This window comes from Epinephelus fuscoguttatus, linkage group LG12, assembly GCF_011397635.1.
Source record: "Epinephelus fuscoguttatus linkage group LG12, E.fuscoguttatus.final_Chr_v1".
In the NCBI taxonomy this organism is placed as follows: Eukaryota; Metazoa; Chordata; class Actinopteri; order Perciformes; family Serranidae; genus Epinephelus; species Epinephelus fuscoguttatus.
In genome coordinates, this window is record NC_064763.1 from 3,185,937 (window position 1) to 3,205,885 (window position 19,949).

General features: G+C 41.9%; 2 protein-coding genes and 1 long non-coding RNA gene across 7 annotated transcripts in view; 2 read left to right on the forward strand and 1 right to left on the reverse strand.

Annotated features, from left to right (window-relative positions):
• The window catches only part of riox2 (ribosomal oxygenase 2), a 130,053-nt gene extending 128,127 nt beyond the window's left edge, over positions 1 to 1,926 (reverse strand). For 2 of the 5 annotated variants that reach the window (XM_049591557.1, XM_049591558.1), the window contains exon 1: positions 1,759 to 1,926. The gene's annotated coding sequence lies outside the window, so the exon portion shown is untranslated. The remainder of the gene's footprint in view (positions 1 to 1,758) is intronic. The other 3 variants (XM_049591555.1, XM_049591556.1, XM_049591554.1) reach the window with 2 other exon arrangements.
• A 5,283-nt stretch (positions 1,927 to 7,209) lies between these two features.
• On the forward strand, positions 7,210 to 9,771 carry LOC125898582 (uncharacterized). Its single transcript, XM_049592425.1, has 4 exons — positions 7,210 to 7,394; positions 7,502 to 7,866; positions 9,097 to 9,212; positions 9,318 to 9,771. Exons 1-4 carry the CDS (start codon positions 7,210 to 7,212, stop codon positions 9,420 to 9,422), a joined length of 771 nt encoding a protein of 256 aa, XP_049448382.1. The 3' UTR covers positions 9,423 to 9,771.
• Positions 9,772 to 11,951: 2,180 nt separating this feature from the next.
• Positions 11,952 to 12,557, forward strand: LOC125898054 (uncharacterized). Its single transcript, XR_007450576.1, has 3 exons — positions 11,952 to 12,018; positions 12,210 to 12,281; positions 12,363 to 12,557. It is a non-coding gene; the product is annotated as an uncharacterized LOC125898054 (long non-coding RNA).
• Positions 12,558 to 19,949: the final 7,392 nt, after the last annotated feature.

The window sequence follows — 19,949 nt, forward strand, 5'->3', positions numbered from 1 at the left end:
GTCCTGGAAGAGGGATCCCTCCTCAGTTGCTCTTCCTGAGGTTTCCACCAGGTTTTTTCCCCCGTTGAAGGGTTTTTTTGGGAAGTTTTTCCTTATCCGCTGTGAGGGTCCAAAGGACAGAGGGATGTTGTATACTGTAAAACCCTGTGAGGCAAATTGTGATTTGTGATATTGGGCTTTATAAATAAAATTGATTGAGTTGATTGATACACACACACACACACACACATATACATATATATATATATATATATATATATATATATATATATATATATATACATAGGCTATACTTACTGTATAAACACAATATACACAATACAAAACATAGTATAGTATATTAATAAATGTATTAATATATTTTAATAAAGAAAAAACTTGATTGTTGATTGAGTTTATTTCTCACACACACTCTCTTTTATACCCACAGCCATCAGACTTAATTCTTTGTTAAACAGATGATCTTACAGACTTATTTGAAATTTTCTTTTCGGGGATTAATAAAGTTCTTCTTATTCTTATTACACTGACTGCTGTGATCCCTCAAAAGTAGTAAAAAACATTTTCAGTATTTACATAAATACTGAAAATAATTTTGGTATTGGTATTATAGCTATGAAAATGGGACTGTGGTCAAGATAATTTGAAAAAAGATACAGAAGGATGAGCAGCAGGGGATATTTGCAGCACAGCTGGTGGAAAAGTGAATATGTGCACAGAGGTGTGTTGTACATAATATGCTATACTGTGTTAGCATGTATTGTGTATATTGTGTATACAGTATGTTTATACAGTATATAAATACTGTATATATCTATATATCTATATCTATATCTCTCTCTCTCTATATATATATATATCTACCCCACTCTGGGGTTGACGTGAATAAAAGAACTGTGTTATGACCTAAATAACATGCTGTTGCTATCTGCAGAAAGTATTAAAGCATGAAATCCCGCATTTTTAATGTACGAAAGCATCCTGTATCATAACTACATGTGTGCCGTTTGTAACAAACCAAACCGCGTGAAAATCAGTTGAAAATTCAGTGAGTTATTCTATTTTACTTGTGCATACAGCTCCTTCCTCAATAGAAGTGAATGCACTGTGGAGGCGAAGTGAGACCCATCCAAGATGGCGGCCGGCGAGGACGTCGGCTCTGATAAGCAGTGGCAGTCAATGCGGCGTCTATGTACATGTCTATGCTTTGACACACCTGCTTCAAGAATTACACACTGCTTCGAAGCATTTCATACAGTCAGAAGAATGACATCTACTGGCTGTGTGTCAGAACTGCATCGAAGTGGAAGACCTGGAAAAGCCACAAGACTGCCTGTAACGAGGCCTCGCTCCCGGTAGTCACGTGATTGTGGGCGTGTCGAAGCAGGGATAGAAACACTGCCTCGGAACACTTGCGCTTCAAAAGATCGATACTGTGTCGAGCAAACTGGCTCGACTGTAACATCACTAATGCCCTCATCTGATGAGTAAAGGAAAGTCCCTAATAAGAATCGCTGGTTCTTAACGTTCATAACCAGATTAACAACAATAGATAACAGTTGCAAATAGAAGACACTATGGATCGTCACAACTGATGAACCCGAGAACGATGATTGTGTTGTTGTTAAACAGCATTTCGCCCTCGTGTCGTTAGCTGAAGGCACAGTGAGTTTAACGTCCCCCCTGCAGACAGCAGCCCACTTCACACACAATACGTTGTCTTTCTGTTAGAGTTTACCAACTTAGCAGACAACTCACCTTTTACCCGCAGCCGAGATGAGCCTTCCCCTGCCCTAAAACGTTGTTATGCCCCACGTGAACTAAATCGTGTTTACCGAAATATGTCCGAGTGGAAACTTGTCTATGAGCACAAACGTGTTGTTGTTCTTCTTCTTCTTCTTCTTCTTCTTCTCCTTCTTCTTCTTCTTCTTCTTCTCTGGGGTTTAACGACAGCTTGTATCCTTAGCGTTGCATTACCGCCATCTTCTGGAGTTATTTGACTCCTATATTATCCAGTGTCTCATATCTTCCATATCAGTCCAGTTCTTTTTAGAAAGCATATCAAACACTTTCTGCCTTTCCCAGTCTCACCACATGCCAGTATGTCCTTTAAGCTTGATCCTGTGAGTCCTTCTCTCCTCATCTCCTCCAGCATTTCTTTCCGTTCCTGTCTGTATTTGTTGCAGTTGGTAATCACATGTTCCACTGTTTCTGGTGTCTGACAACAGTCACATAATCCATTTACATGTTTCCCGATAATGTGAAGTGTCCCATTCAGGTTACTATGTCCAATTCTCAGCCTTGTCATCACTGTCTCCTCTCTCCTGTTTCCTCCCCTGCTTCTCCCAGCGCCTACTCCCTTCTATAGTACATATAGGCCTAGATGTCTCCCTCTCACCTCCTGCTCCCAGTGCTGCTGCCATTTTTCATTTGTTTTCTTCCATACTATGCTCTTTCCTTCCAGTTTTGATAACTTGATCATGATATCTATATTTTCTTTTTTAACTGCTTGCTTGGCTATAAGATCAACTTTCTCATTTTCTCGTGTCACAAAAACGACCCCTTAATATTTGTTATGATTTCCCAAAACTTAGTTAACATTTCTCACCTGTGTGCTGGATGTATGGGCTCCAGCAGATTGACCCGACCGACCGGACGCCATCATCGCAAGCGAAGTGGACACTACGCTGCGTTCACAGTGCTATGTGGAAATCGGACATATCAGCACTTAAAATGTAGCTGTTGAACTGCAAAACCTGGCATAATTTATCGCTCTTATACCGCAATTGGTGCTCAGTACTGTCTAAAACAGATTTCATATACTTATTTTTATTTTGAATACATTGTTGTATTTTTCAAAATTCAAGATCAACACATGAATTTTCAGTTTCAAATTTTATTTTTTTCAAGTACAAAACTTTTGACCCTAATGTAGCTCCATATACGAGCCACTGCCCTTTTTCTTTGATATTCTATAATATTCTCTTGTGATAAGTTTTTCGTCAGCTCTCTGAATGCTCTGTTTCGTTCTTTCATCACTCTGCTGCATTCCTTGTTCCACCACAGCACCACTTTCTTCCTACCCTGTGTTGTTGGGGGTTTTTTTGTATACTCAGGTTTGCTGCATTTATTATGTTCTGTAATTTGATTCGTGAACTCCTCTATGCCTCCTTCTAGAGTTATCAAATGTGCTGACTCTTCACAACATAACCTAAATTCTTGCCAATCTGCCTTATCACAGCACCACCTGGTAAATGTATTCCCTTCTTGTAGACATACACTTGTGTTTACAATAGTAAGCACCAGGAAATGATCACTTCCTACAGTTGAATCAGTCTTGACATACCACTCCCAGGTATTCACAATCTATCTGACACCACTGTAAGATCCAAGCATGACATTGTACCCCTGTTCACGTCAACTCTCATACCTTTTCCATTGTTAAGGCAGACTAGTGACCTTTGATCCATCATTTCTTCCGCTACATTCCCATTTCTGTCTGTGTGCGTGCTACCCCACAAGTTGCTGTGTGCTTTAATTTCCCAACACCATATTTCTTTCCTAGATACATTCCCTGCCATTTCCTGGAACATTTCAGCAGTTAAATTTCTACATGGATTATAAAAATTAATTAGTTTAATATTTCCCTCAATCCTTGGGCTGCAAATTTCAACAACAGTACATTCCATATCTTCAGGGGAGGGGATCTCCCTGTCGTCCAAGCCATCTTTGAGAAAAGTAGCACACCCTCCACCATTTTGGTTGTTATTTCTGTCATGTCTTATAGAACTGAACCCTGGAATCACAAAATTTAACTGAGGTCGTAGCCAAGTTTCTTGTACACTATTACATCTGAAATTATATCCAATTCATGTATATACTTTTTAAATTCTTGTCCATTGGCTATGAGGCTTCTTGCATTCCACTGTAGTATGTGAAGTACCATTAACAATATGCTAACCCTCCACATGAGCATTATCTGCAACTTCAGTTTCCATTAGTAGTGCATGTATCTGGTCTGCTTTCACATCTCTCATATCAAGGAATCTTTCTGCTGCTTCCACAATGGTCTTGATCCTGTCACTTTTCTTTTTCAGCTGTGATGCAACATTAATAGTGTGGCAGATGAAGACCACAAAGTTCACTTTGTTCACAACTAGTGTCTCATCATTAACGTTGTATTTATGATTGCAACATATTTGTGTAGTCACAGGGGTTTGTGTTTGGGCCTGATCATCTGGTGCTTTACTGTGGGAGCATACCTATGTTCCCCAGGTTCTATGTTCCCCAGGTCCTATGTTCCCCGCTTTGTATGGGACCCCAAAAGGGTCCTATGTTCCCCGCTTTTCCCCAAAAGGACCCGGGGAACATAGGCCCTTTTTTTTAAAAAAAGGGTCCTAACCCCCTAACCCTAACCCCTTTTTCTCAAAAGGGTTCTATGTTCCCCGGCAACAGCGGGGAACATAGAACCCTTTTTCTTAAAAAGGTTCTATGTTCCCCGGTCCTTTACAAAGCGGGGAACATATTTCCTTTTGGGGAAAGCGGGGAACATAGGACCCTTTTTTTTAAAGGGTCATCATTTTACGCGAGGGGACGCATTTGAAATATAGCTAAATAAGATGAAAATAGAAAAGAATGTCTCTGTATTTTATTTCTGTTTTCAGTGTTTAATTAAGGTGGGAGAGGCGGAGGGCTGAGGGAGATCAGACGCCTCCAGAGAGGGGAGAGGGAGAAATACAGTGGTGGAAAAAAGTTTTCGGACACCCTTAAAATTTTACACAATCTCAAATATTATCATGAAATATTTGTGGAAAAATCTTTTTTGTGTTTCAAAAGGTGTGGCTGCATTAGACAGATACAAACAAATACAAATTATATTTTTTTGTTTATTGTTTACAAGAAGGGCGGCACGGTGGTATGGTGGTTAGCACTCTCGCCTCACAGCAAGAGGGTTGCCGGTTCGATCCCGGGCGTGGGAGCCCTTCTGTGTGGAGTTTGCATGTTCTCCCCGTGTCAGCGTGGGTTCTCTCCGGGCACTCCGGCTTCCTCCCACAGTCCAAGGACATGCAGATTGGGGACTAGGTTAATTGGTAACTCTAAATTGTCTGTAGGTGTGAATGTGAGCGTGAATGGTTGTTTGTCTCTATGTGTCAGCCCTGCGATAGTCTGGCGACCTGTCCAGGGTGTACCCCGCCTCTCGCCCGATGTAGCTGGGATAGGCTCCAGCCCCCCCGCGACCCTCAAGAGGATGAAGCGGTTAGAAGATGAATGTTTACAAGAAAAACTAACAAAACTAAATTCTTGACAGTTTCAATATGTCAGTTCTCAACATTGTCGGTATTAAAGTCAACAAATAACAGAGAATGTGTTCAAAACTGAACAAAAAATAAATAAACCATCACATCATCAAATTAATATTTAGTAGTCCTGCCACTGGCATGTAGTAGAGCTCTAATCCTGGCTGGCATGTTCCCCACGAGCCTTTCACACTGTTGAGGGGTAATCTTGTCCCATTCTTCTTGAAGTACTGCTTTTAATTCTTCTAAATTCTTTGGTTTATGCTTTGAAACAGACCTTTTGATAATCCACCAGATTTTCAATGGGGCTCATGTCCAGGGATTGAACTGGCCACTCTAAGACCTGGATACTGTGCTCCTGCAGCCAAGCTCTACTGGCCTTGGATGTGTGGCAAGGGGCATTATCTTGTTGAAACATCCAGTTTTTACCTCGACGGAACAGTGCACGCGCAGAAGGGAGCATGTGGGTTTCGAGAATGGTACAATACTTGGTAGAGTTCAATGTGCCATCACAGACAGTGAGATGACCAACACCAGCACTCATGCATCCCCAAACCATGATACTGCCTTCACCATGCTTGACAGTAGGTACTGTACATGCTGGAGATAATGCTTCGCCTGGCCTTCTGCGTACCCTCACATTAGTAGGAGGAAGATAAAGCTGGAAACTGGACTCATCTGACCACAAAATCTTCTTCCAGCTGTCCAGTTCTTGTGTGCCTGGGCCCAACGATGCCGGGCTAACCTCTGTCTCTCATTGATCAGGGGCTTCTTGATAGCCTGGTAGGACCTTAAGCCATGATCTAAAAGTCGGCCACGTACAGTGCGGGTGGAACACTGGACACCAGTTTGGTTTGACCACTGCTGCTGAAGCTCCTGTGATGTCATTCGGCGGTTTTGCCTGCACATGTGGATCATCTCTTGCTGAAGAAACCCTTGGACGCCCAGATCTTGGTTTGTCTTCCAAGCTGTTGGTTCGTCTGTATTTCTGCAGAGTGTATCCAACTGCTGAAGGACTGCATCTGCACTTCCTGGCTATCTGGCGGCAGCTGTACCCTTCCTGGCTGAGAATCTTTATCTTCAGGCGTGTTTCCTGCATTAGGTTCCTTGTTTTAGCCATTTTTGTGTCTGAAGAACTTTCAGATGTGCTGGCTTTATGTAGACACGAAGCTTGGCAACAAAAATTGTGTCTTTTAATAAAAAGAATGACCTTCATCACTGGTACCAAAATGACCCAATACTCAAAATTTCTTATGTATTTTTATGGAACCAATCAATTTTAAGTTTTTAATGGCTGTTTTTAGGATTTATTTAGTATTTTGGCTGTGACTGTACTAAAAGAAATTGTACTTGAAGACCTAAGAGTGATTCTTAATGCAATATTTCACAAATGCATGGGATGTCCGAAAACTTTTTTCCACCACTGTATAACAAAATAAGATTAAATAGGAAAAACCTGTCCCCCTCTTTTATTTTATTTTCAGTGTTTAATCAAGGGTGGGGGATTGAGGTGGTGGAAGTTAATTTCTTTTGATGAGTAATTGATGGCTATTTGTGACTCAGATTTGTTTATTTATTTATTTCAGTTTGAAGTTATTTTTATTTAATATTTATTTATTTATTTCAGGTTGAATTTTTTATTTTATTTGACTCATACAGCCAAACTACTGTACATTTGTTATTGCCAGTAAAGGTTGTCAAGTTAAATGGCAAGTTGTTGTACGGTCATTTTGTACCTATGATACATTTGGGATGGGGGCCTCCAAATAAAATTTCGCTTAGGGCCCCAATTTGGTCAGGGGCAGTCCTGACTGTCAGTGTTTCCTTCAGTGTGCCATCCCTTTTACTTTTAAGCCTTGTGGCATCGATCCCTTGTTCTCCTTGTATCTCATTTTTAACATCTTCCATTGACATGCTTCGTGGGACTCCTGAGATTACCCCTCTTAAGGCCCTGACCCACCAAGCCGACGGCAAAAGAACTAGCGGCGATGAAGCCGACGAAGCCGACTGTTCGCCTCACGTCGCCCTGTGTAAGTACCGCACACTGCACAGACTACAGCCGACGGCCAACCAGCCAACGGCCAGTTCTGCGCATGCGTGAGAGGAAATACCTGGAAATAACCGGAAGTCCGACGAATGCATGAAATATAAACAAAGAAGCTAGCGGTTGCTTAGCATTTTCACGCCACTCTCGCTCGCCACAGATGGTTTCGTGCAGCTGATAAAATGTCTGATAAGTTGCAAATGGCACTGGCATTGTCAGCCCTTGGTCCTTTGCTTGTGGAAGAAGAGAGGAAGACGCGGAGAGGAAAAATAAGGAGAAACCGCACGAAATGGGTGAAATCATGGATACTGCAACAACAGGCTCAAGGGGCTTTCCCAAACCTGTGTCGAGAGCTGGAGACAAATGAAACCTCCGATTTTAAAAATTTTGCTCGGTTCTTTCCTGTCCAGTTTCACGTGTTGGAGGAACTTGTCAGTCCGATCATCCAGAGGCAGAACACTAACTACCGGGATTGTATCTCCGTTGGGAAGCGGCTGATGATTACATTGCGCTTCTTGGCAACAGGTATGCAAGCTAAAGGTGTCACTATATTAACAGTATATAGGCTATATATATGTATATATATAGATAGATATGGCAGTCAGTTTGTCTGATATATGTGTGTCTCATACAACTTGCAAATTTTCTGGGATGCACATTTCCCTGATATAAAAACACTGAAGTAAATAAAATCCCTGAAATTGGGTGAGATTGACTGTCAAAAAATATATATGCACCTTGCACTTTATATAAGGATACTGCACTTCACAAATAGTAAAATATTTACTTATTACTACTAGAAATATAATGTAGTTGATGATTTACAATTTCAAAATGTGTTTCAGCTGTTTACACCAGATATGAATAGTTCTGGATGAATAAATAATTCTTGTTGTGGTACTCCAAGGCCTATCAGTATCAGTATTTGAAACTGTGGCTGTATTTAATCAGAAACAAATCATTCAAAACTGTCTTTCAATCTTTGTTTGTATGTTTAAATATCTAAAGCCATACACAAGTTGTGTAGAATAATTACTGCATAGGTGTAGGGACAGCTGTGAATGCTCTTGACAGTGGAGGTACATAAGTGGTCTGAACAATCTTTTTGGTATGTAAAAACACTACATTATCCTAGCCAGACAGTATTGTGTGACGTTAATGCATGGAATGGTGGTATTCAAGTCCTTTCAGCAGCAGTACTTGAAATGCTGAAAGCATTTAATCTATAACAATATATACCCAACTGGTTTTCAGAGCTTTCTTTGTATGTTCAAATTTGTAAAGCCAGACACAGGGTGTGTAGGGCGTTTACTGAACAGGCGTAGACACAAGTGTGAATGGTCTTGACTGTGGAAATGTAAATAATATGGGGTTCCTTTTAGTATGTAAAGACAGCACATTAATTAGCCGAGGTAAACAGTACTGTGTGATGTAAATGGGATGGATTGGTGGTATTTCAAGCCCTTTCAGTAGCAGTACTTGAAACTGTGACTGTATTTAATCCATACAATACATACACAACTGTTTTTTATGCTTTCTGTGCAAATAATTCATACTGTAACAGATAACTGAGTTATGTGCTTTTTACTTTTACTTTTTGTGAATAATACAGTTTATTTAACTATATATTTGTAAATACTCTTGTTAAATTTCTATATTTTCACTTATCTTTCCACAGGAGCACCCGTAATGCAAATAATTTCCCCTCGGGGATCAATAAAGTATTTCTGATTCTGATTCTGTTTATATTTACAGGGGAAAGCTTCAGGAGCCTTTCTTACCAGTTCCGAGTGGAAGTGTCAACAATTCGGCAATTGGTTCCTGAAACCTGTACAGCAATCTACCAGGTTTTAAAGGAGAAATACTTGAAGGTATGTGTGATATGAGGTTCATAGTGCTGTCTGTTAAATTTATCAGGGGTCTGACATATGAAACTAGCCATCATGAGTTTTACATTGTATTTTCCTGTTTTTCAGTGCCCAGACACAATTGAAGAGTGGCAGCAGGTAGCCGATGGATTCCAGGCTCAGTGGACCAGCTGGCTCCTTATTGCATTGTGGCAGATGAGGCATTTCCCTTGAAGGAGTACCTCATAAAGCCATATCTGAACTGCAGGCTATCTGTAGAGCAACGCATCTTTAATTACAGGCTGTCACGAGCTCGGAGGGTGGTGGAAAATGCTTTTGGAATCCTAGCCAATCGTTTTCGGGTCTTTCTAACCACCATTAACATTCAAGACACTGCCAAAGTGGAGGACATTGTTTTGGCTTGCTGTGCTCTGCACAACTTCCCGCGGACCGAGAGCTGTGACCAATACATGGCAGGGATCGTTGACCAGGAAGGACCAAATCATGACACTGTCCCAGGAAGATGGAGACAAGACCCTGACCTACAGCAGGCTTCCCTGACACACACAACCAATGCTACAACACGAACCAAGCAGCACAGGGATGAACTATGCCGTTACTTCATGTCTGATATCGGTGCAGTGCCTTTTCAGTGGGGCAAAATATAGGAAATGTGTATGGCTATTGATTGTATGATATTATAATGTCTGACTGACAAAAAAACAACTTGGCTGTGTGTTTCAGGTCTATGGCTGTAGTCTAAAAATACACAATAAAGTTATTTTGCATGATACATTCTTGTCTGGAGTTCAATCTATTGAAAGTCTCAATCTATTGAAAGTCTCTCAAAGTCATTGAAAGTACACTCTCACAAAGTCACTGAAAATACACTCTCAAAGTCAGAGTGTTTTATTACCAAATGTGCAGGACAATGGTAAATGGACCTGCATTTGTATAGCGCCTTTCTAGTCATCTAGTGACCACTCAAAGCGCTTTTTACACTACGAGTCACGTTCACCCATTCACACACACATTCATACACTGGTGGCCAAGGCTACCATACAAGGTGCCACCTGCTACTCAGTTTTAACACACTCACACACCGATGGAACAGTCATCGGGAGCAATTTGGTGTTCAGTATCTTGCTCAAGGATACTTCGACATGCAGCCTGGAGGAGCCTGGGATCGAACCGCTGATCTTTCGATTGGTGGACGACCCGCTCTACCTCTGAGCCACAGCCGCCCATAATGAAATGCTTATAAATGTAACAGTCAACTGCATAGCACAGCATTAAAAGGAACTATTTACATCTGTTACAACTTCCACATCCAACATTACAGATTGCTAAACTGTCTGTCAGAGGTTTCTGATGCCAGGTTCTGGTCCACTGAATACTTGAAGAGGCAGTTGTCCACATCGTGCTGGAAATATGGCAGTAAATGTGGGGGCAAGTTCCGCATTCTGTGCTCAGTGTTCTTGCAGTAGGCATAGATGGCATCATTGCTCTCTTCTTGAGAAGCTAACTTCTCCAGGGTTTGACCAATGGTGCGCAACAAGTGAGATGACTCCTCACTGATGGACTCGTCCAGCATCTTCCTGCTGCGTTTCACCCGAGGCCTCGGAGTGCTTGACTGGCTGGAGGTGCTTGGCAGTGGGTCCTCTCTGGTGGGTGTAGGTGCGGACTCTGCTCCACAGATGGTGGATTCTGCTAGGGGAGTGCTGGGTCTGTGTTCAGCAAACAAGCATGGTTCCTCTGAGGTGCTGGTCTAGTCTGAGGGTGTCTCAGAATCAGCAACAGCTGAAGGTTCCTTATAAAAACAAAAAATACACAATTGTGGAAGATAATGGGAGAGTGAAACCAAGTTATGGATACATGTGAAAAGAGGGGTACAAACTAGGGCTGCTCGACTATGCCAAAAATCATAATCACGATTATTTTGGTCAATATTGAGATCACCATAATTTAACACGATTACTTTTTGACTCTTATTATGCATCCAGGTGTTTCCCCCGCAGGCTCCACTTCACTCAGCTGCCCGCTGCTTCTTCCCACTTTAATCTAAATAACAACCGGGGCTCGGTGCTCCGGTTGGATACAAACAGCTAGCTAACTCACAGCTAGCCCCGGCTCTCAACGGAGAGAGCCCTGCTAGCCGCAGCACGACTGGAGGGAAACACAGCAAGTTAGCCTCTGCAAGCTTCCCAGCTAGCCCCGGCTCTCTGTTGAAATGACAGAGAAAGAAACAATGTTTTCTTTTTACTCAACAAATAAAAGGGTTCAGTTACCACGATAGTTAGGTTGGAGGAGGGTTCCTTCCTTTTTGTGTAGGGCTCCAAAAGCTGCAGCCGGGTCAGTATCCACTGCTGCCAGTCTTCTGTGCTCCAACACTCCCCGAGGGTGCAAGTTTCTTGTACCGGGTATACTGGGTTCGCAGAGATTCCCACCTCTTCCTGAGCTCTTTCTCTGACAAACAAAAAGAAAGAACTTATTCATCGTGTGTGAGCTAGCAAACAATTACGAACAGTTCCTGCTAAAGAGCTCAATGGCCAGAAAGAAAATCTTACCAGATGTAACAAGCTTATTTTCAACCTCACGCCAGAGCTCTCTTTTCACCACTCGGTTGGCATAGCGTTTTGCTGTTGTGGCAGGATAGCGCTACACTCCCCGCCGTGAGGGGCAGTGTGGCAGATAATTAGTGAGCGATCCCCTATAAATAGACCCGGTCGGACCCTTCCCCTTCCTTTCCGCTTCCTCTTCCTCCTTCACGAAGCCGACAGCCGTGTGTGGCTGTGTCTCGCTGGTTAGCAGATCGGGTTTCAAAACAAAGGTATGTGTGCTCTGCTCTGCTCGATTTATTCAGTGTTATGGGCCCTGTGTTACTCCGGTTTTGCTCCGTCTAGCAGTGTGGTGTTACCGGGAGCTGGGCTGTCTCCCTTAGGCCTGTGTGCACGCGGTGCGCCTTCTGTGGGTAAGACGCTGCCGATGGTCTGAGGTGTATTGATTATTATTCTCTCCCAGCCATCGCTGGTGGAGTCTGGGCTGCGGGCTTCCTCCTCCTGCCGCTGTGTGACACCTCGATCCTGCTCTCTGGTAGGAAGTTTATTTGTAGCTTTTATTTTTTTGTAATGTTTATACCCAAATTCTAATTAAGTTAATTTGTTTATTTTGCAGTGCACGGCCGTCATCTGCCGCCGTGAGCCTCGCTGTTGTTTTGGTTCTTCCCTTCTGTGTATTTACTTAGTTGGTTTGGCTCTTTTTGGGACTCCAATCGCCATAACTCGGCGCTCCGATTTGGCTCATAACTGACTATCTGTTTCTATTAACGGCGGCCAAAGCCGTGGCAGTACAGCCTGAACAAAAGTTGCCAGCGTGAGCCAGGAGAGGGCGTCCCGACCCTCTCATAGACGCGGAGCTGTCCCCTCTGGAGGCTGGTTTTAATTAGAGTGGCAGACACTTAATTAACTACCTAAGTTTATTCCTATTTCATTTGTTATTCCTTTCTTTGAATAATTATTGATTGGGTTTCTAGGTTACTTTGATTTATTGTTTAGAAACCTTTTGCTCCTTATATAAATTGTGTAAAATAGTTTCTTTTGGGTTTGGGGTGGTTGACATTTGGTTATGGTGTGTGTGAGGGTTGCCTTGATTTCATGTTTTTAATGGTGTTCTCTTCCTTTAACAGGTGCTGAGGGCCCTGAGCGGCAGCGGCAGCGGTTCCTCTGGTGGTGGTTCCTTGTTCACGTTTTTCTGGTTTGCTGTGTCACGGGTGCAGTGTAGTTTTTTTCCTTTTGGATCCCTCCCCTTTTTTCATTACCGCTGTCGTGGTAAGCCCCAGCCCTGTCCCATTTTCCTTTGGTAACTCCTCCTACCACTCCGTATGATTAGATTTATTATTATTTATTTAGTCTGTTGCTCATTTTAAAATTGTTTAATAAAGGTATTTTTATAATTGGAAATCATGCTCTTGTCTTGTGGGATCTTTCGAACTGTGTGCCTTCGTTTCAAATTGAAGATTGGTAATTTTTAAATCCTGTTATCCTGGGGTGAAAGCCCCCAGGTGGCGTTGTCTGCAACTTTTCCATACCGCTCGCCTTGCCACACTGATGTCGTACAGAGCTGGCCTCTCCTGAGTCATTGTGATCAGCTGGTCTTCAGTGTCGTCGTCCCAGATAGCCATGGTATTGTGAAAATAATCACGAAAGTAAGCCTTCTGTGTGTGCCCTCTGTACTTTATCATTTGTTTTCTTTCGTCACTTCTGTTTCTCTTGTGCACTGATTCGCTAAGCTGAACAGCCAGTCAGTGATCTCTCACCGACAAACCCCGCTGCTGATTCAACAGCCCTATTGACTTTGTCGTTTGCTTTCTTTCGTCATTTCTGTTTCTCTTGTGCACTGATTCGGTAAGCTCAACAGCCAATCAGTGATCTTTCACCAACTAGTTCCGCCGCCGATTCAACATGCTCAATCGGCCAAAAAGCCGCCGACGTGGAAGTGCCGACGGTGCGGGACACACCGCAAAATCTAGGCCAACAGACGCTCACCGACAGCCGACCGTCGGCTTGGTGTGTTAGGGCCTTTACTCTTGACATTGCTCCAGGGATATGAGCCTTCATCCTTTCTCCATTTAGTGATGACATAAGTATCTTTTCTTGTTGTTGTTTACTGGTTGCATGTATCAGCACTGTTATTCAAAAACCTGGCGTATTTGATTTTACCGATCTCTTCCTCGATTGCTCTGGTAAGTTTAATTGGGTGATAGTGCCCACCATCCTGTGAATTCGATCACCACTTTCCATTCGCCTTCTAAAGCTTGCTCCGTATTTTTCTGCCTTAAATTCTGACTGCTTTTAGCTTTCTTGCTCATACCACCCCTGGCTTTGCTGCCATCCGACCAACTTATTGCTCTGTCTCGTGTATTTCTCTGTCAGAGCCCTTTTCTTCCTGGACTGATGCATCATCCAATCCATTACATTTTCCCTTCCATCTGAGCTAGATGTCATGATGTTACAGTCAGAGTACAGGTTATGCAAATCAGCCAAACAAAACTATCCAATCCTACTGCATTACTCTTGCCACATCACCATCCGGGTCTCCACTGTACAGCCGTGCTTGTCAATGTGTCAAAGATGGATAAACCAAGACCGTTCACTGCAAGTCAGTTTCCTGTATCAGTGTCACATGGGGTTCGCGACCACCACGCCCCTTTAGAGACTAACAGCAGGTCCTGAGTCCATTGACTTCAGTGGGAGAAATGAACGTGATTACAGCTTATGGCCGATTCTTTCGCCCCATAGTCACGGAAGCAAATATTAGACCCATTTATCACAAGCCACATATCTTCAGAACATTCCGACACCAAAATGGAAAATTTCAGACGGACAAATCAGGAGAAAATTTACTTCAAGACCTGTCCATCTCAACAACACACTTTTGCAAGATCTGGCAACAGATATCTCCTCTCTGGTGCTGAAATCAGTGCAGTTTCACCAAAGACACTGGATTAAAAAAATATTTTTTTCAGCAGATATCTTAGTTACAACATGATTGAGCTAGCAAAGCAGTTTTGTGTTGCTATGTGTGGTATTTATTCAGTTTTGGGAAATCACGATGTCTAGAAAACATCAGTGGCTGCAGCTGACAGGGACAGCTACCATCAGGACGTCATCTGTTAAAAAGCCTCCCGTTGTCGGATACGACATGAAACTACTCCAGTTAGCGCAATCATGTTGTAACTAAGACATCCGCTGGAAAAAAAATTTTTTCACGGACTGTTTACTTATTTAGCTTACAGCCAGTAAGGGTATACACATGTTGACAGAAGCGAGGTTGGGGATACTTGTCTTTGATTGGCGGTTCTCCATCGCCTTTGATTGGGGTACGGGGGACAACGCCTACTTAGGAGACCGGAAATATATACCATTTCATACAATGGGAGTATATTGTAGGTGGGCCATCTTCTGGCAGGCTGGACACTGACAATGCATAATGCTGCCCCCTGCAGGCAAAGCTCTTCTTCTTCTTCTGCAACAACTTCTTCTTCTGCAACTTCTTCTGCAACTTGCATCCTTGGTGTTGCACTAAAGCCTTTTTTTTTTTTTTTTTGACTAAACAAAAGTATTTAAGGAGACCAGTTATGTGCTTCAGGGTCATATTGATATAAATTTGTAATATTGGGGTTTAGTGGAATAGATTTGTGTGCTCTAATGTTCAAAACACACTTTATATGCCTTGTACTGCTCACTGCTGCAGCACCGCTGTTTGAAACGCTGTGTTTGGGCTTATGTTCCGCCTCCCCAGCAACCCAGTCTGCTCTGATTGGTCAGCTTGCTCAGTCTGTTCTGACTGGTGCAACGCTTAGAGCGTGTGTCCAAAACGTCACATCCCTTACCTTATCTGACTTCACCTCAGGAGGCTGCCGCAAAACATCAACAGCTAACAATGGCGACCATTCGCCCTCATCAGTTTGAGTGAAGAAACACGAACCGATAGACTCCGAAGCTGCTTCGACACAAACACTGGAGTGGGACGTTTCACAGTGCTAAGTTTTTATTTTGTAGACGTCTTATATTTCAGTTGTAACATGATAACTGTAACTTATCTGACAATATGGTAGCAGGCTTATCTATGATCAGACTAATGTAGCTTGTATTGGGTAATAATACCAAAGTTATTATAAATTCTGTTACTAACACATTTCCCGTTAAAACCACAAAGGTTTTAACCCATGAATTCATCAATTTTACCACAGCAGATTCAGCAGAACATGACATGTAATGAGATACAACTGTGTAAACTCAATTCTGAACACTCAATTCTGAACACTAAGGTTTCATTATACTGAAAAAAACAACTTATAAAGAAATGACAAAAGTCTTGTCAAAAGAACTTTTTTTTAGCAAATTGAAAAAATAACTACAAAAACTTACTAAATAATATACAATAGATAGATATAAATATAAACACAGCAGTGTTTTATCTGCAACACTAATAGTGTCCAATTCTTTCCAGTTCTTTCTATATGTAAGGCAACCACTTCCTCCTTTGAGGGTCTCTCATACTGGGATGCCAGGTCCTTTGGGATGGGGATTTTGGGGAAGACATGCATCATCAGGTCATCTTCAGTCTGTAAAATATTGAATTTAAATATTGATTTCCTTGTGTTTTTGAAATTAAGTGTTTGCCTGAATCCACCTTTCTTGTAAATATTTCAAGTGTTGTTACAACTATTTCATATTATCTGATGTTGTTATGTTGGTAATAAAAATAAAATTATTTATAAATTACTGCATATAGGGTATGTTTTTACAGCCTTTGCTGAGGGTAGAGATCATCCTGGACTTTAGAACTGCTGACCAGATCCATCCCCCCTCTACATCAATGGCAACTGTGTGGAGAGGATCCACACCTTCACTTTTCTGGGCACCACGATCTCTGCTGACCTCTCCTGGACTGCAAACACCATGGCTGTCATCAAGAAGGCACAGCAGTGTCTGCACTTCCTGGGAGTTCTCAGGAAGAACAAGGTTACTGAGAAGTTGCTGGTGACCTTCTACCACTCAACCACTGAGAGCATTTTAACATACTGCATCTCAGTATGGTTCACCTACTGCACCGAAGCAGACCGGAAGAGGCTCCAGAGAGGGGTCAAGACGACGCAAAGGATCATTGGCTGCCCCTTCCCCTCTCTGAAGGACATTTACACATCTCGCTGCTTCAGCACAGCTGAGGGAATCATCAGAGTCAGCACCCTTCCTGCTTCACACCTGTTTGTCCTGCTGCCCTCAGGCAGGCGCTACAGGTCCATCAGAACCAGGACAAAAGCTCAGAGACAGCTTCTTTCCACAAGCCATCACTACACTGAACACACACATACATTAACTCTATTTGCCATTTCACAATAACATATTCTACTTACTCCATCTCTGGTCCACAGCTCAAGGCAGTCCAGGGGGAAGTGCTCAGCAGTGGGGTAGTACTTGATACCTGAGGGGAAAAAATCATGAAGCATTAACTTAATAATTATAATAATCATAGATTTATAATCAAACTTAACTACAAAACTATCATGATTTTAATAATCACAATATTTTTTCATTCAGTTTGCCAATGAAGATATAGCCTGTTATGCATGTGACTGTATTGGAACTAGAAACTTTATACGTACCCATGCAACGCGGCGAAACTCTTGGCCCATGAGGTCTTGTAAGAACAATGCTGATGTTCAGACGAGGCGTGAAGTCCTGGACAAAGACCTGTACAAAAGAGTAGCTCTTGTTACAAAAGTAAATTTTTTCTACATCAAAATTTCACAATTCAAAGAATATATATTTTTCTACCACAGCTAATATAACCAAATAGTTTACAGTACCAACAATGATCAACTATAAAATGAGCATACCGTTTGCCAGCGACTACAGGCGCTCAAAAGGAGCTTGCAGAAGTCAGCTCCTGCCTTGTCCACGGTTCTGCTTGCTGTCAGGTTGTTGCTGGGGGCCATAACACAGACTGCAATGGGTGTCCAAGTGACAGCAGCATGAAGCAACTCGGTCCTCAACTCAGTTGCACAGGCCCCCAGCGTGGACATGTAGCCAAAGCTACAACTGCTGGCAACATACGTGCACAGGAGTTGGTGCAAGCCCACTGAGTTCCGAAGACCACAGTACGGCGCTTCACCACCCTCCTCCTTAGCAGCCTGAGAACGGCGGAAGGACTTGTCACAAGGCATCTGAAAGTATATAAAGATGACTGATTAATGGTGACATCACAAGACCTTTTAAGCCCACAATAAGTGTACATTCACTTTTTTTAAAAAAATACTGTACATCTGTAACTAAGGATACAGTGGTGGAGGTATTTAGATCCTTTACTTACTGCTGACTGTAGGGGGTGTGCTGAGTACCATTTACACTGACTATGCATAAATTCCTCCATACAACCACACTTTAAAAAACTCTAAAACTCTCCGTTTTAGTAAACCTACTAATACCACACAGTGAAAATATTCTACTACAGGTAAAACACAGATTTAAAGATTTATGACAGTCACAAGAAGGGAATGTATTGTTTAAAAAAGGAATCTGAAATGCTTTTCATTATGTAAATAAAGAAAACAGTCTCACACCATGAACAAACAACACTGTTGCACAACTTTTCTTTATGAAACAGATACAACTGTGCACCTTCTTTGTACAAGTCCCTCTGTTTCACCAAATTTAGACCAAGAAACTTTACTGTTAGTTGCCTCCTTAATGCAATAAAACACACTTAATCCAAAATCAACATAAACAAACAAACAAAAATCACCACAACAGTAGGCCTATTTGTTAGTTTTTCCACCGTTCCAACAATCACCTAAGCCCCATTTGTTTGCAGAACAGTGAGGCTAACTGGTATATTATGCTTTTGCCAAATCCCATCGGTAAACTAGCAAAAACGTCCTTCCTTGAAACCAAGGCTTCTAAGGGCAGTCTTCTGTTCCTCTCTCAAGGAAAAAGATAAGTGTAGTTGGCTTTGCGTTTCTTCCAAAGCTAAACTGAATGGACGCGGTCCTTCAGCAGCTTCCACCTTGGCTGTTTACTTCTCCACTCCTACAGTGCAGTGCTGTCCTCATCATGTTACGCCAGCCCAAAGCCCGCCTCTGTCAGATAGACTGATCTGATTGGTCCGATGGCGATTTACCTCTGCTCGTCAGGGCCAGATCCCCGTGCAGAGCAAATTCAAATTTGCTAGGGGCGGGGCATCTCGATTTCCAGGTTAACAATCTCCAGGTTCGTTTTTGTCAAAATTCAACAATAATTCACAGTTAAATGTGTCTCAAAGCACGAAAGTCCATTCACAAAACCAGTAATTTTCCATCATAAAGCATTTTACAAAACACTTCATTCAAACTACACAGTAACCAAATGAATACAACAACAAACATTTGTGTAAGCTTTTCATTTCTCTTTTACTTTAATAAAACAGTGACATGAACCCAACAGTCGGCTTCACCACAAAACAAAGCCAGCGGACAGCTGCCGCCGCTCGATTTTCAAATAATGCCGTTTCAAACCGCTTTGCTGTGGGACAGTCTGTCCCTATTCTGCACATAGCCTATTTATGTTGTAAACATGTGAATACATGAAGGTAGAGAGTTAACAAACAAGCTGTACAAACATAACATCAACACTTTTTAGCTCAACTGTGTGAAATAAAAATCACTTACCGTGCGACCACCACAAGTCCTGAAGGGAATCCAAAGGGCAAAAAAACGAAGTTTAATCCAAAGGCTCAAGGAAAGAGCTTCAATCTCTGCAAACAGCGGCAAATGTAGCTCTTGGTCTCAACCAAAGTCTCTCTCTCTCTCTCTCTCTCTCTCTCTCTCTCTCTTTAATTCATATTCGCTTTATTGGCATGAATGTTACAAGAACTATGTTGCCAAAGCATTAATAATCAATTAAACAAAACACAAAATACAATTTGTAGGTTAAAATACATATAAATGAAATGAAACTTAAAAAACTAAAGAGAATAATGTGTGTGTGTGTGTGTGTGTGTGTGTGTGTGTGTGTGTGTGTGTGTGTGTAAGTGTAAGGATTAATAAGATTGGGTATTATTAGGCAATTACAAGTTGTCATTTACAATGAAAAACATACACATATAGTTCATATTAATTGATAATGATAATAATAATAATAATAATAATAATAAATAACAATATTATATTATAGCAATAATGATTCTGATCAGCATTCCTGTGTTTCTCTAGTATCATGGCAG

What these genes read in the sequence shown, in the direction of transcription:
- LOC125898582 (XM_049592425.1), top strand. Translation starts at nt 7,210, where the DNA reads ATGCTTCGTGGGACTCCTGAGATTACCCCTCTTAAGGCCCTGACCCAC. An exon ending in ACGGCCAGTTCTGCGCATGC is followed by an intron (nt 7,395 to 7,501) that starts GTGAGAGGAAAT and finishes CGCTCGCCACAG; the next exon opens with ATGGTTTCGTGCAGCTGATA. An exon ending in TAAAGGAGAAATACTTGAAG is followed by an intron (nt 9,213 to 9,317) that starts GTATGTGTGATA and finishes CCTGTTTTTCAG; the next exon opens with TGCCCAGACACAATTGAAGA.